The sequence below is a fragment of the Sus scrofa genome, chromosome 1 (genome assembly GCF_000003025.6).
Source record: "Sus scrofa isolate TJ Tabasco breed Duroc chromosome 1, Sscrofa11.1, whole genome shotgun sequence".
NCBI classification, from domain to species: Eukaryota; Metazoa; Chordata; class Mammalia; order Artiodactyla; family Suidae; genus Sus; species Sus scrofa.
In genome coordinates this window covers 187,411,417-187,427,673 of record NC_010443.5, presented here as the reverse complement: position 1 = coordinate 187,427,673, position 16,257 = coordinate 187,411,417, and the positions used below count along the sequence as shown (strand labels likewise).

Genomic DNA, 16,257 nt, shown 5'->3' with positions numbered 1-16,257 from the left:
TATGGCGTAGGTCACAGACACGGCTCGGATCTGGTGTTGCTGTGGCTGTGGTGTAGGCCGGCAGCTGTAGTTCTGATTCAACCCCTAGCCTGGGAACCTCCTTATGCCACGGGTGTGACCCTAAAAAGCAAAATAAAATAAAATAAAATTAGAGATAAACAGAGCAACATTAGAGGGACTGAGGGTACAAAAGAGAGGATGAAGCCTACAATTTTAATTTTAGAAAAGATGACCAGGACAGGCTTCAGTGAGGTGACATTTTAGCAAAAGATTGGAAGTGAGTTATTTGAGACTGACCTCAGATGGCATGACTTGAACAGGCATAAACAGAGAACAAGAGGAATGGTTTTTCAGGTAGAAGAAATAATACAGAGAAAGGTACCTAGGCTATAGTCTGGCTGAAACAAAACTAAATTCTGGGAAATAAACTAGGATCCTAGGAGTATTTCTGTGTATATCTGAAAATGCCCATAATAAAAAAATTTAAAATAATGTGTAAACTAGATAAAACTAGTATTAACTACTTACCCTTGGAGATTTTAATTCTGCCTCATCTCGTTCACTTTCACTGTTTGAATCAATATTTTCCTCAGGTTCACTCTTCACTTCTACTAAAGGCATTTCTTGATCTACTTTTAGAGCCTCTTCCATGGATTCTTCTAAGTCTTTTTTTTCCTCTTTTACTTTTGGTTCATGGTGGTGGACAGTTCTGAATTGAATATTTGCAGAACGGCAGTATTCCTCAAAACCATAGAGATACCTAAACAAATAACATTTCATTTTAAGAAATCTTAGTCTTTACATTTAACTATATTAAACACACACATATTTTCGAAAAGTAAAGCTCAAGCAAGCTTTTTTTTTAAGCACTTTTTCTGTAACTGATTTCTTGGTGTTTCATATACAATGATAGAGATATTGATCAGAAAATAAAATCTCTTTCCTGAAAAATATGATCTTGTGATGACTGAACACAGCTATCACAGTTTTGTTTAGAAGGCTGTTCCTACAAAAGATAAAACTCTGTAACATGTAATTTTAGATTGAAATACTGCCTGCACCTCTAACTTTGAAAAGAAAATCAGAACAACATGAAATATGGAGTAAAGCAGACTGGGTGCACTGAGATTAACTGTCAATCACAAGCATCTATTAACCTAAACCTTTTTATACACTTTCCCTAACTTTAATGTTCTTTTGATATGTTCTTATGTAACTATTAACAAATTAAATGGAAAATTGTAAATATTTTTCTTTCTTTTTTTTTTTGGCTGTGCCCATGGCATGTGGAAGTTCCCGGGCCAGATACTGGGCCTGCGCCACAGCAGCAACCCAAGCTGCTGCAGTGATAACGCCAGATCCTTAACCCGCTGTGCCACAAGAGAACTCCTCGCTTATAAATATTTATTCTTTGATGAATAAACTATACTACTTACTTTCTATAAGCAGTTTTTACATTGTAGGAAGCAGCTGAATTCAAAATAGGAATGCCAAGGTCCATATAAATTTGCTTCCATACAGCACCACTATCAATCTGGAAAATTAAGTTTTTATTTGTTAACGTTACAAAGGGAAATAATCTTCACACTAACATTCTATGGTCATTAAGAAAATGTGTTTATCACCTATAGTACATATAACAGGGCAACATCAGACAATTTAGCTTTTCATTACAGTCTTACTTACATTGTCACATCCACCTTGATGATAAACCAGTCGAAAGAGTTTGAAGAGATTGAGATCTTTATAGCCCAAAACAGGTGGTTTGTTGATTGGAGTACCTTTTTAATATCAGAGAGTAGAAATACAAAGTTAATCCCAATGGGAAATGCTGAGAACAAAGTTTATCAATTTCTGATTTCCCAAAAGTATGACGGATTAGAGGCATATATTTGAAAAACCTCAAATTAAGTAAGACAACACAAAATATTCTCTATATTCTTTATACAACATTGTGGTCATGTTTAAATTTATTTCGATGGAAAACTAATAAAATCCCCTCTTTAACTGCCACTGAATTGGATAAAACGAAATGAAACCTTGGGCCTGCCTGCAAACCATAGTCAATGATGTCACAGTTTCAAGAAGCTTGGGTAAGAACACACACAATGGAAAGGGCACATTTTAAGCCACAGTTCCATTTTCACTGCTTTAACACAAATCTTAAAACCGTTGGCAGGAATCAAAAGGATCATTTTCTGAAGGCCACAAAATGTCTAGGACTGAATTATCTAAAAAGATTTCCATGACCAATAATAATGTCAACAAGTATGACAGGGGAGTTTCCTGGTAGTTAAGGAGTTAGCGTTGTCACTGTTGTGGCTCAGGTGTGATCCCTGGCCTAGGAACTTCCACATGCTGCAGGCATGGCCAAAAAAAACAAAGAAAAACACAGTATAATGATTCATAAAGGTTCCATTTCTTCTAACTTTATTAGAAATCCTACTCTAGATAGAGGCTAATCTATTACATTTTGTTTATTTTTTAAATTTTTTTTTGCTTTTTAGGGCCGCGCATGTGCCATATGGAGGTTCCCAGGCTAGGGGTCTAATTGGAACTACAACTGCCGGCCTACACCACAGTCACAGCAACTCGGGATTTGAGCTGCATCTTCGACATAACACCACAGTATGTGGCAACACCAGATCCTTAACCCTCTGAATGAGGTCAGGGATCAAACCCACATCCTCACGGGTACTAGTCGGATTTGTTTCTGGTGTGCCACAACGGGAACTACCTATTATGTTTTATTTGTTGAGACCAAGGATCAAACTAGTTTACTTGCCACAAAAAGAGCATTAGTAATTAAAGGGTATGTAGATTAACAATATGATTGTTTGCTTTCTATTATTCAAATATTATCATATTTTTTGGTTTTATAAGTCCAAAGGAGATAAAATCTAATTATTTCAAAACTACTTTCCTCTATATTTCTACTCAAAATATATATTAGTAGTTGCTTTTATTCCAAATAATTATCAGTATCACCTATAACTGATTCTTAAGCTTGAAATCCAAATCCCATGATGCTAATGAAAATAATGTATAAACCTAAAATATAAGACAATAAAAGAAATGTCTACTTTTAAATGATGAGCATGAAAATACCTCTGTCTTCCATAAACTTATAAAGCTGTTGGAGGAAGTTGTCCCTCTCTTCAGGATCAAGTTCTTCCTCAGGCTGTAAAGGTAAAATATATAAACACATAGAACAATGAATAGAAGGAGATAACACTCTTTGTTATTTTGTTTTTGTTTTGTGAACCCAAAGTAAGGTGATAAATTTTAATGAACCTCCCAAAATATGAATTTTCTCAAAATACTACATACTTTAATATTTTAATTCACGTTTTGATAGAGCTGACTTGATGCAACTGTCAAGATATACAATCTCTACTCTTCAAACCATTTGTTACTCAAAACTTCCCCTTGATTATCACTGTGGGGACTAAAATTAGCCATAAAGAAAAGGTTTAGGAATGGGGTGAGAGTGTATTCATGTCATTTGGTATTTTTTTAAAAAATCCTTCAGCGTTCTTTGGTGGCCTAGTGGTTATATATTTGGCATTGTTACTGCTTTGACTTGGGTTTTATCCCTGACCCAGAAACTTCTGCATGCTGCAGGTGCAGCCAAAGGGGGAAAAAAAAAAATCACAAAAGTTGGCAAAATACCATGTGGCTATCTATACAAATAAACCGATAGGTGAGCATAATAATTACAAATATATTTATTATTTTAAAATAAACCATATATATACAATTAAACTTTTGTTATTTAAATGAATATAAACGAGAACTTGCAAAGAAAGTCATTTGGACAGCACAAAATGTTTTAAAGAAATTTAAATTCATTTAAATTAGTCATATAAAATTTATTTAGTTCCAGACTGCACCAGCCCCTTTTGTATCACACTGGCCTACTTTCCTCATTTGCCTTTCTAGCATGGCCTTTGTAGTTGACTTTGCAACCCTTAAAAACAAGACAATGAAAATTATTTCTCAGGAAAGGAAACTAGATATATAAACTAATGGAAACATTCATGTAGAAACAACTACTCCTACAAATACCTATTTGTGTGTTATATTTAACTAATTATATAAACATAATGATTTCAGCTTATAAAAAATGGATTATGCATTCCAATTAAAGATTTCCTTTTCTGGGAGTTCCTGTGGCGGCGCAGTGGAAACGAATTCAACTAGAAACACGAGGATGAGGGTTCAGTCCCTGGCCTTGCTCAGGGGGTTAAGGATCCGGCTTTGCCATGAGCTGTGGCGTAGGTCACAGACGAGGCTCAGATCCTGCACTGCTGTGGCTCTGGTGTAGGCTGGCAGCTGTAGCTCTGACTGGACCCCTAGCCTGGGAACTTACATATGCCACAGGTGTGGCCCTAAAAAAAGAAGATTTCCTTTTCTGATAGTCTACTTATAAACTAATATTTGAGAAAATTCTTAAAGTTTAACAATACTACGGATAAACAAAGAAAATACCTATATATTTCTTCCATATAAATTATCATAATTTAATCTCAGAGTACTAATATTTTTCTATGTTCTAAAAGAAGAATTCAGGCGTTTGTCTTTCAAAGCCATATTCAAATCAAAAGCAACCATCAAGCAATAAATATTGAGTGTTCACAGTACAGACAGCAACAGGCCCATTATATACACACACACACACATATATTATCATTTTTTCTTTTTTCTTTTTAGGGCCACACCTGTGGCATATGAAAATTCCCAGGCTAGGGGTCCAATCAGAGCAATAGCTGCCAGCCTACATCAGAGCCACAGCAACGCCAGATCCGAGTCTCGTCTGCGACCTACACCACAGTTCATGGCAAAGCCGGATTCTTAACCCACTGAGCGAGGCCTGGGATCGAACCCACAACCTCGTGGTTCCTAGTCAGATTGGTTTCCGCTGTGCCACGATGGGAACTCCCCCATTATATATTTTAAAAAAAAATTCTTACATCTAATAATATAGCCAAGATCAATAAACATGTAGTTGACTAAAATTTACTTTTTAAAAACATGGAGTTCCTGCTGTGGCACAATGGGATTGGCAGCATCTCTGTGGCACCAAGATGCTGCGGGGCAGGTCACAACTGCAGCATGGATGCAATCCCTGGCCCGGGAACTCCTTAGGGCATGGGGAGGCCAAAAAAAAAAAAGACAAAGTCAATTAAAATATATATGATGGTCTAGTGGTTAGGATTTGGTACTTTAACTGCTCTGGCCTGGGTTCAATACTTAATCTGGCAACTGAGATCTCATATCAAGGCACCGCATGGCCAAAAAAAACATACACACACACATAATTTTCAAAGCATGAAGTGGAGTTCCTGTTGTGGCACAGAGGAACTGAATACAACTAGTATCCTTGAAGATGCGGGTTCAATCCCTGGCCTCATTCATGGGGTCAAGGAGCCAGCACTGCCGTGAGCTGTGCTATAGGTCGCAGGTGGCTTGGATCCCAAGTTGCTGTGGCTGTGGTGTAGGCCGGCAGCTGGGCAGCCACAGCTCTGATTAGATCCCTAGCCTCGGAACCTCCATGTGCCGCGAGTATGGCCCTAAGGAGCCAAAAAAACAGGCATGAAGTAATCAAGGGAAGGGGAGTAAGATATTCCAGTAGTTTTTTTTTTTTTTTCTTTTAGTACATTAAGAATGATTTAACACTGGACTACTTCGTTTAACCAAGTATAAGAAAATTTAAGTTAAAGTTCTAGTAAGCCTCAAAAGTTAGCAATACACAGACTCAACAGTCAGTACAGAATAAAAAGGAGTCCTAATAAATGCTGAAATCAAGAGATGGCCATTTTTCCCCCAAGTAAATGAAAAAATTTTGCTTTTGCAAGACTATAAAACAACTGCCAATGAGTTACTCAAGAAAAAAGTAATCTAGTAGCCTAAGAATCATTTCAGAGATTTAATTATAAAAGCTCCTGGTATGGGTAATAAAAATAAAAACAACTTACACCAGACTGGCTCTATGCTTTGACTGTCCCTCCTAATCATAATACTCTCCTCAGACTAATATCTCATTTCTAGTATTTATGATCTTACAGAATTCAAAGAAGACTACTACATCCAGTATATGTAAAAACCCCTTTTTTTTAAAAAAAAAAAAAACACTGATTTGAAATTAGTTTCTTCCAAAAGCAAATAAAATGAACACATCAAGTGCAAACTAGGCATTTATTAGGGTTGTACCAAACATGGTAAATTCTTAATGATTAAGAATACAGTTTTATAAATAAAAATTGGTAGTTTAAATTAATCATGATTAAAAGTCAAATATTAGGAGTATTTTAACTACTGTGAGAAACCATGGCCATAAAACTGCATGTTCAGATGCAGTTATTCAGTGTAAAAACAAGATATAAATGAATAAGGAGTTCTACTTAAAAATTACCTGCTTGAGAGAAAATTCATTTTTGAAAAAAAAAAAAAAAAAAGGAAAGATGAGGCTAAAAACAAAGTTTTACATTTACCTGATGGTCTCTGAAAAAAATCAAAATTGCTTAATCTCTTTCAATCTACAATTCTTTATAGTCATTAAAAAATTTTTTTAAAAAAAGCTGTCTTTTTAGTCACCTTAGAGTAAAACTGCATATGGTAGAAAATGCCTCCAACTAGAAGACTCTGCCTTTATGACTCATACGGAGGCTTGTATTTGCTATCACAGTGTGCCTTCCTCTGTGTTCATGGTATTTTCATACCTGCAGGGTCTCTTTCCTGGTCAGGAACCAGGGGTGTTGAATGTGTAAAGGGTTTTAGAGTGGGAGAGGGCTGTAATAAAGGAAGGCAGAGGAGCTTTTTGCCCTTCATTCAGTTAAGCATGTAAAGAGTAACTCTGTACCAGTAAAATGCCAGGGCAGGGAAGGGGGTTAAGTGTATAGAAGAAATATGAATATGACCATAATTTCTAGAAATTTACAATTTTAGTTAGCAGCAATATACATTACCTAGCATTACAGGTAGTTGTATATCTATCTACACTACCAGATGATGAATTTTTAGCAGCTTGAATTGGGAATCTCAATTCTCAGACCAGGGATCGAATCCAGGCCACAGCAGTGAAAGGGCCGAATCCTAAACAGTAGACCACCAGGAAACACAAACTCCAACATTTTGGATAGTTACCATGAATCATAGACTTTTGCAAAAGTACTGCAATTAAAATGAGAAGGTATGATCAAACTCCTAGAAGAAAACATAGGCAAAACACTCTCTGACATCAACATCATGAATATTTTCTCAGGTCAGTCTCCCAAAGCAATAGAAACTAGAGCAAAAATAAACCCATGGGACCTCATCAAACTGAAAAGCTTTTGCACAGCAAAGGAAACCAAAAAGAAAACAAAAAGACAACTTACAGAATGGGAGAAAATAGTTTCAAATGATGCAACTGACAAGGGCTTAATCTCTAGAATATACAAGCAACTTATACAACTCAACAGCAAAAACGCCAATCAATCAATGGAAAAATGGGCAAAAGACCTGAATAGACATTTCTCCAAGGAAGATATACAGATGGCCAACAAACACATGAAAAAATGCTCAACCGCTGATTATAAGAGAAATGCAAATCAAAACTACCATGAGATACCACCTCACACCAGTCAGAATGGCCATCATTAATAAATCCACAAATAACAAGTGCTGGAGGGGCTGTGGAGAAAAGGGAACCCTCCTGCACTGCTGGTGGGAATGTAAACTGGTACAGCCACTATGGAGAACAGTTTGGAGATACCTTAGAAATCTATCCATAGAACTTCCATATGACCCTGCAATCCCACTCTTGGGCATCTATCCGGACAAAGCTCTACTTAAAAGAGACACATGCACCCGCATGTTCATTGCAGCCCTATTCACAATAGCCAGGACATGGAAACAATCCAAATGTCCATCGACAGATGATTGGATTCAGAAGAGGTGGTATATATACACAATGGAATACTACTCAGCCATAAAAAAGGATGACATAATGCCATTTGCAGCAACATGGATGGAACTAGAGAATCTCATCCTGAGTGAAATGAGCCAGAAAGACAAAGACAAATACCATATGATATCACTTATAACTGGAATCTAATATCCAGCACAAATGAACATCTCCTCAGAAAAGAAAATCATGGACTTGGAGAAGAGACTTGTGGTTGCCTGATGGGAGGGGGAGGGAGTGGGAGGGATCGGGAGCTTGGGCTTATCAGACACAACCTAGAATAGACTTATAAGGAGATCCTGCTGAATAGCATTGAGAACTATGTCTAGATACTCATGTCGCAACAGAAGAAAGGGTGGGGGAAAAAACTGTAACTGCAATGTATACATCTAAGGATGACCTGACCCCCTTGCTGTACAGTGGGAAAAAAAAAAAAAAAAAAAAAAAAAAGAATAAAAAAAAAAATGAGAAGGTATGGTCCCTTCTACTTTTGGCCATTAAGTCTGGCAGGAAGTGTAGAAACAAGCCAAATAGACATAATAGGATAAGTGCTGTGAATTATATAAAAGAAAACAGCAACAGAGAGCCCTTGTGATGCAGTGGGTTAAGGATCTGGTGTCATCACTGCTGCAGCTCAGCTGGATCCCTGGCCTGAGAACTTCCATATGCCATGGGTATGGCAAAGAACAAACAAACAAACAAAAAACCGCACAGGAGCAAGGTGACAAGGTGTTTCTGCTGCAGATGGATGTGGTGATGGTGGTTACATTAGGAAAGCCCCAGAGAGTGAAGAGGAGACAGCCTAGGAGGCAGAGCAAACAGCACCAACATGAGGCTGGCAAAGGCAGGTTATGATTAGGAAAGGACTTTGTAATGATACATCAGAGAATCAGAACTGGATACTGTGGGTAGATGTGAGGTTTTAGAGAGCTATGAAGGAATGAGGTCAGATTTGTGTTTTTAAAAGTTCTCTGCGAAGAGTAAGTTTGACGGACTGAAAGATAAAGCGGAGCTACTGTCACAGTCCACAATGAGGAGGATCAATGCCTGAATCAGTCTTGCCACCTGATGGAAAAGATGACCCTTCTCCTGAAAGAGAGCGAAAGGAAGCACAGGAGAGTAAGAGAGAGGTGCTAATGCTGAGGGTTTTTTTTAGTTTATTCATGTTTGTAGTCCTCAAAGTTTCAATAAGTTCCATAAGGTTAGAGATAATGCCTAGTCACAATTTTATCATCAATGACTGGCATATAGTTTTATTTTTATTTGGGGTCCTAAAATTAATTTATTCCCAGAAAAATCACATTTAAAAAAAATCTTTTTAGGGCCACACCCTCGGCATATGGAGGTTCCAGGCTAGGGGTCGCATCAGAGCTATTGCTGCTGGTCTACGCCACTGCCTCAGCAACACGGGATCCAAGCCGTGTCTTCGACCTACACCACGGCTCATAGCAGTGCTGGATCCTTAACCCACTGAGTGAAGCCAGGGATTGAACCTGCATCCTCATGGATAGTAGTCAGATTCACTTCTGCTGAGTCATGATGGGTACTCCAGAATCACATTTTTATATTTCTAGTTTAAAAAAAAAAACTTACTGAGATGCAGTACGAAGAATAGACTGGAGGAGGGTGAGCATGGATGTGGGAAGAACAAGTTGCTACTGCACTGGTCTAGCGGGGTAAGTGAAAAGAGTGGCTTGGACTAGGGTGACAGAGTAGAAACTGAGGGACATGGGCAAATTTGAGAGCTACAGAGTAGGTAGAAGATAGGATTTGGTATCTCATGGGATAGGAAGGCAATAATGGGAGGATTAAGGTGACTTCCATTTATCTGGCTTGAAGAGTTGGGTGGATGGTGCTTCTATTCAAATGAATTAGGAACAAACATTGACAGGACAGGTTTGGGGGTTAAAGATGAGTGCAGTCTTGCAAACACTGAGTTTGAGGACTTACAAAATGAGAAATCCTCCACTGATAGTTTAATAAATGCCTGGAGTTAAGAAACATCTTTGATGTACATACAGATTTAGAGTCATGACCTCATTTCATTAGGAAGTAAACCAGAAAAAAAAAAGTAATGTCACGAATGTCAGGTGATTTAAGAAGGCAGACATGTCAAAGACAGAAGGCAAATGAAATCATATCAAATATTTGTTGGATTTACCATAAGAATTTGTTGAAGTCACTGGTGACTTCAGGAAAGTTGTCTTAGAACTAGATGCACTACCGTAAATGAAGAGTGAATGGGCGGTGGGGAATCAGCAACAATCTGGTGGACAGGTTGGTAGAAGGAATCCGGACAGGTTGCTGGAAGGCTGGGAGAGATGTAAGCATGTTTTTAAAAGCTGTTAAGAAGGATACAACAGGAGTTCCCATCGTGGTGCAACAGAAACGAATCCGACTAGGAACCATGAGGTTTCAGGTTCCATCCCTGGCCTCTCTCAGTGGGTTAAGGATCTGGTGTTGCCACAAGCTGTGGTGTAGGTCACAGATGCGGCTTGGATCTGGCATTGCTGAGGCTATGGCTGTGGTGTAAGCGGCAGCTGTCGCTCCGATTCCACTCCTAGCCTGGGAACCTCCGTATACCGCGAGTGCAACCCCAAAAAGCAAAAAAAAAAAAAAAGCTACAACAGAAAGGAAAAAATTAAAGATGCTGGAAAGAAAAGAGATAGTTCATGGTACAAAACAGGAAGAAAAGAATGAGATTCAGAGCATAAAAAGAGGGATTTATAGAAGAGGACAACATATAATCATATAATCATGTAATTGTACATTAGGAACGAGAGCAGGCAGGTAGAGTTTAGAATTTTCTCCCAGTCTGAAGCTCCTAGTTTCTTTAAAAAGTGAGTGGAGTGGGGGTAGGGCTGCTGATTAATGGAGGAGATAATGATTAGATTATAGAAACTGAGAACTGACCAATAGTGTTCAAGGCCCAGTGAAATCTGTTAATCATAAAATTTAGAGTGGTACCATTTTCCTCTGCTGTGTACACTTACACTGAAAATTTCAGAAATCATGTCATGCATGATATATTCATTATGTGGTAAGACAGTGCTTTATAATTTCAGGAAACAGTTTTAACAACAACCTGCCTGTAACAATTCAGTAACTTTAACCCCTATTTGAAAAGGGACATACATCTTACTTTTAATCATCAGGATATGGTTCAGATGCTATCAGATCTAAGGCTTTAAAATCAGTCATACTATCACTATTACAAAATACTTTTATATGGGAAGTGTTTTTCTATAAATACATAAAAATGTGCAATGCTCATTAATCTGATTCAGTAATTCTAATTTGGTTAGTGTTACGCTAACATTGTCAAGAAAGGTTTTGCTAAACACATTAGCATGTTTCTGATAGCTTATTTAACAGGCTACACTTCAAGACTTCAGCAAATAACTTATTATATCTGAAATCAAGCTAAAGTCTCAGGTATCATAAAAAATTTTAACTTTATAGGGCCTGCTTAGAAACACTTCACTGGCAGCAGAAGTTATTAGATATACATAAAATACTAACATGTCCTTTAATTTTCCTATAAATTTTATTGACATAACATAATTTCCCTGAGTTATCAAGCATTTTCTATAAGATTTATATCCAAAGTGATCCTGAATGATCACTAGCAAATGCCTTTATGGTTGACCCATAAAAAGGCATAAATACATACAAATAACTTGATTTAAACATTAAAAAAATTTCATGTCATCATGAATTAAAAAGTTCAAGCACAGAGTTCCCTTTGTGGCACAGCAGAAACGAATCCGACTAGAATCCATGAGGATGCAGGATTGATCCCTGGCCTTGCTCAGTGGGTCAGGGATCCAGCATGGCCGTGGTCTGTGGTGTAAGTTGCAGACATGGCTCGGATCCCACATTGCTGTGGCTGTGGTGTAGGCCGGTGGCTATAGCTCCAACAGGAACCCTAGCCTGGGAACTTCCATATGCCATCGGTGCGGCCCTAAAACAAACAAACAAACAAACAAAAAACTCAGGTGCTTATTATTTTTCTAATGGTGGAATATAATCCGAGAAATTAAATGGAATAGTGAACCCTAGAAATTCAATGATTGGAGAACTGAGTGTCAAAACTTCTAAACATAAAAGAGCATTCCTCATAAAAATTCACTAAATTCTAATTTTCTTAACTAAATATGAAATTAGAGGACATTTCTGAAAGGGCCTAACAAATAATCCTACCTACAGCAAACCAAAAGGATAAAAGAGCTAAGACTAGTCAAATTTCCACTTGATATTCAATCTTCTAAACAATCACCTATTTATTTTATCCTTAAACAACTCTTCTACATTCATCCAAGGCAAATATAAGTCAGGAGTAAATGAATAACTGACATCACTATTTATGTTTACATGGGCTTTTCAATCAATTTAAAATCTCAAAAGGAAATTGAGTAATATCTAACACAAAAACATCTTAACAAAAGATATTTAGGTAACACCCACAAAATATCCTCCAGAACCTTTTTCAATATAATTATTAATGATTTAAAATGTAAATCATCAATATACATAGGATCTACTTTCTGTAAGACTCAAGTCTTTGCCTGCCCAGTAATAGTATGAAATGTATTTCTTATACTCAAATCCTGAACTACCAAGGCTTAGGAATTCAAAATAATATTCAGTGCTCCTCTATGGTAAATTTCAAATCTCCTTATTAAGTCTATGTTATGGTACTCAAAGCATCAAATACCAAAACAATGTCCACTGTCCATTAACACTGCAGAAGCATCTAACACTTGTATGATTCAACTGCATAACACCAAATGGCAAGCTAAAGTACTGTTACAGTGGTTTACAGAATGTTATAAAAGATCTTTTTGATCACTGTCAAACAACATTAAATCTTCATGAAAAGCAGAGCATAATTACATTTCGGGAAGAAGATGATCTGTAATGTAATACAACAGCTTTGCCTCACTTATGTAGTCAAGGCCTGTAATGACTAAGCCAGGTAGGCCCTGACTTTTCAGATTTTAATTCATTCTATATCATACCCGTTTTTTTCCTTTGCTAAATATAGATTAAACTGCTTTTCAGTTTTATAATATATGAATTTTTTTTTAAAATTACTGATCAAGAATTACAGGTTAGAATGATTCAGCATCTAAGTCTTAAACCCAAGAGCAGCTGATTTTTTTCCCTAAAGCAACCAAATCTCACTCAAGAAAATCTACCTGTATGGCCAGAGAAAGAGAGGAAATTAGTTTCTATAAAATAATAAAGTATATCCTACGACAATGACTATCTGAAAAATAATTTTAAATCATCTTATAAATCAATGCTTACGTTGTGATTTTCCTTTATTTTTCAGTAGATGAAAAACATTTTGGTTCACTGAATTTTAACAGGTTCCCACAATTTAAGCAATATATTTTAAGAAGACACTATTCTTACAAAGGTCCTTAGCTTTTAAAATTTCTTTACTTATTACCTGCAAACAATAGGTAACAGAGCTTGCCTCTGCTCTTCATCCTTTTTTACTAAAATTTACTCACAGGTTAAATAAAACATTACGATTTTTATGAAATTAATATCTATAATAAGAGCACTGTTTACTACTTACTATTTTATAGACATCCTCTGTAACCTTACTACAAAGCCTTTTTTACCCTCTTTGTTTAAAATTTCAGGTTTCTGGGGGAGTGGGGAGTAGGGAAAATGCATTCTGAAAGGTACACCAATTAAAAGTATTAGAAAAAATAAAGAGACTAACGTATTCCAGTATTTGGCAATATGAGAGCCTAACTTTAATGTTAATTTAAAAAAAAAAAGCAAAACCAGACTGCAACAGTTCACACCCTGTATATGTGGCCTATTTACTCTGAAAACATATAATCTATAAATAAATACAGATTAAATACAAAAATTACACTTAATATTTAGAATTTAAATATTGAATTTTGCCAAAATGTGGTTATCATTTTAATTTCAAAATCTATCTTGTAGTTCAGGAAAATAGCCTTCATCCTCTGATATTCTAAAAATAGACTCCTACTGTCTCTTTTACATGAAACAATTACGCCTGGTTACCAGTCCTAATTTATATCAGCCACATCATCAATACCTAAAATTCTTATTTAGACTCACTTTTGGCAAGCAGAATGGTAATATAAAAAAAAAATCTTACCTATACGCTGCATTTTCTTTCACATGCAAAATGGTTAGATTCCCCTTCTACTTAATCAGTGCACTGTCTGAACATTTTTCAGTCTGACTTGCAAATATTTGCTTTCCCTCTTAGGGCATAGCATCCGCAGGGTTATACAGCACTACTTACATTCTCTTCCACATAAAAATCAGACATTACATGAAAGGAAAAGAAAGACAGCCCATTTCAAAGCATCTGGCAAACCTCCATTGGCAACCTGCCAAGCCTCTGCAAAACCTTCCTGTCTTTCCGAGCATGCTCACTTAAAACCAACAGCACGTTACTATGGCAACTCTGTAGGCAGCCTGTAAGTATGAACCGCCATTCTGATTTCAGAGTGCAAAAAACCAAATACTGCAGGGGAAGTAAAAGGAAAGAAATACCATATGCCCTTCATCACATACATGTATACTCATTTTGTTTCATAAATTTACATTTGTGTATGTACGACAGAAACAAGCATGCCACATTTTCCAAGCAAGTATTTTTCATGCTCAAATAGGTCTTCATTTTCAGTAAACTCATTCTCTTTGTCTGTCCCTAAGCCCCTTTACCTCATAACAACCAAAAATATACTAGACAGTTTATCCCATTTGACAAAATGCTGCTGAACAGACAGCAATATTCATGTAAGCAACTATGTGGTATTTCCTGAATGATTTTCCTACAATTACATATATATATCCTCAATGACATAGTGATATTACAAAAGAAAACCATTTCTATGATTTATCAAACTGTCAAATGAAATATTCTTTCCATTTACAAAGGAATTTTTTAATCCCTATTATCCTTGAGATACTGTGAAATGTCTAGAAGAGGCAAGATTTCAAAGACAGAGAGAGTTGAATTCAGATCCCTGTTCTTCAATTTGAGCTGTGCCACCTTAGGAAAGTTATTTAATCTTTTTCTTTTTATTTATTTATTTTGAATATTTATTTTTGGCCATGCCTGTAGCATGAGCAAGTTGTCAGGATCAAATCTGCACATAGCAGCCACCCAGGCCACTGCAGTGATCTTTAACCCATTGTGCCAAAAGAGAACTCCTGATTATTTAACCTTTCTGACCCTCATTTTTAATTTTTTTTATTACTTTTTAATTTTTTTAGTCTTTTTCTCTTTTTAGGGCCATACCAATGACATATGGAAATTCCCAGGCAAGGGGTCCAATCAGAGCTGTAGCCTCCAACCCAAGCCACAGCCTCTGCACCTCCGGATCTGAGCCGCATCTTCGACCTACACCACAGCTCACCACAATGCCGGATCCCTGACCCACTGAGAGAGGCCAGGGATAGAACCCACATCCTTATGGATACCTGTCAGGTTCGTTAACCACTGAGCCACAATGGGAATTCCTGACTCTCATTTTTTTAAAGTAGAATAACTGTTACACCATCTAGCAATAATTTAAATGAATTAACACATGTAATATACCCAAAAGTGACATTTCCTTCCTCCTTGATTGTTTGGAAATGATGTTCGAAAAAAAAAGTTTGTACTTGTTGCTCATTTAACCTGAAAAGTTCTTCTTTGCATTATTTGTATTAGCTCGGATTTGCCCACAAAGCTAGAAGCCAAAACACTCCCCCTGCTCTGAATAAAGCTGAGCCAGAAAAAGACAGAAACAAATAAATATAAAGACTCTAAACATAAGGAAATATATGAAGGTATGAAATGTCAAGTATTAAAATGTTTTTCTACGTTGCAAACATGAAATTTCACCTACCATCTCCTCTTCTTCTTTTTTGGCCTCCTTTTCCTTTTCTTCCTCATTTTCTTCAGCTGGACCATCTTCATCATCACTACTAGATGACTCAAGGATTTCACTTATATCCATTTTCCAATTATCAGGAACAACTCTAGTTTTTAAGAAGATGCTTGCTTTCTGTAGCCCTAAGAGTAAAAATGTACTTCAGCAGTTGTTATGGAATTAGCAGGGGAGAATAATAAGAAAGCATGACATGCAGAGTCAGAAGACCTGGATTCTGTTATTTCTAAACTGATACAGTAAATCTGAACATACATCATAAGTTATATATTAACATTTATTTTTCTCTAGGGAAAACTGTCAGAAATGTTAATGGCAAAACATAAAAAGTATTATAAGTCAAATACTTTATCTAGACATTTAAAA

General features: G+C 36.6%; 1 protein-coding gene across 4 annotated transcripts in view; it reads right to left on the bottom strand.

Annotated features, from left to right (window-relative positions):
• The window catches only part of ARID4A (AT-rich interaction domain 4A), a 67,235-nt gene that overhangs the window by 24,885 nt on the left and 26,093 nt on the right, over nt 1-16,257 (bottom strand). For all 4 annotated transcript variants that reach the window (XM_005659998.3, XM_005660000.3, NM_001244179.1 and 1 more), the window contains 5 exons: nt 15,850-16,016; nt 3,109-3,181; nt 1,687-1,781; nt 1,437-1,534; nt 529-760 (listed from right to left, as the gene is read on the bottom strand). In XM_005659998.3, the coding sequence (XP_005660055.1) occupies nt 529-760; nt 1,437-1,534; nt 1,687-1,781; nt 3,109-3,181; nt 15,850-16,016 (665 nt within the window). The remainder of the gene's footprint in view (nt 1-528; nt 761-1,436; nt 1,535-1,686; nt 1,782-3,108; nt 3,182-15,849; nt 16,017-16,257) is intronic.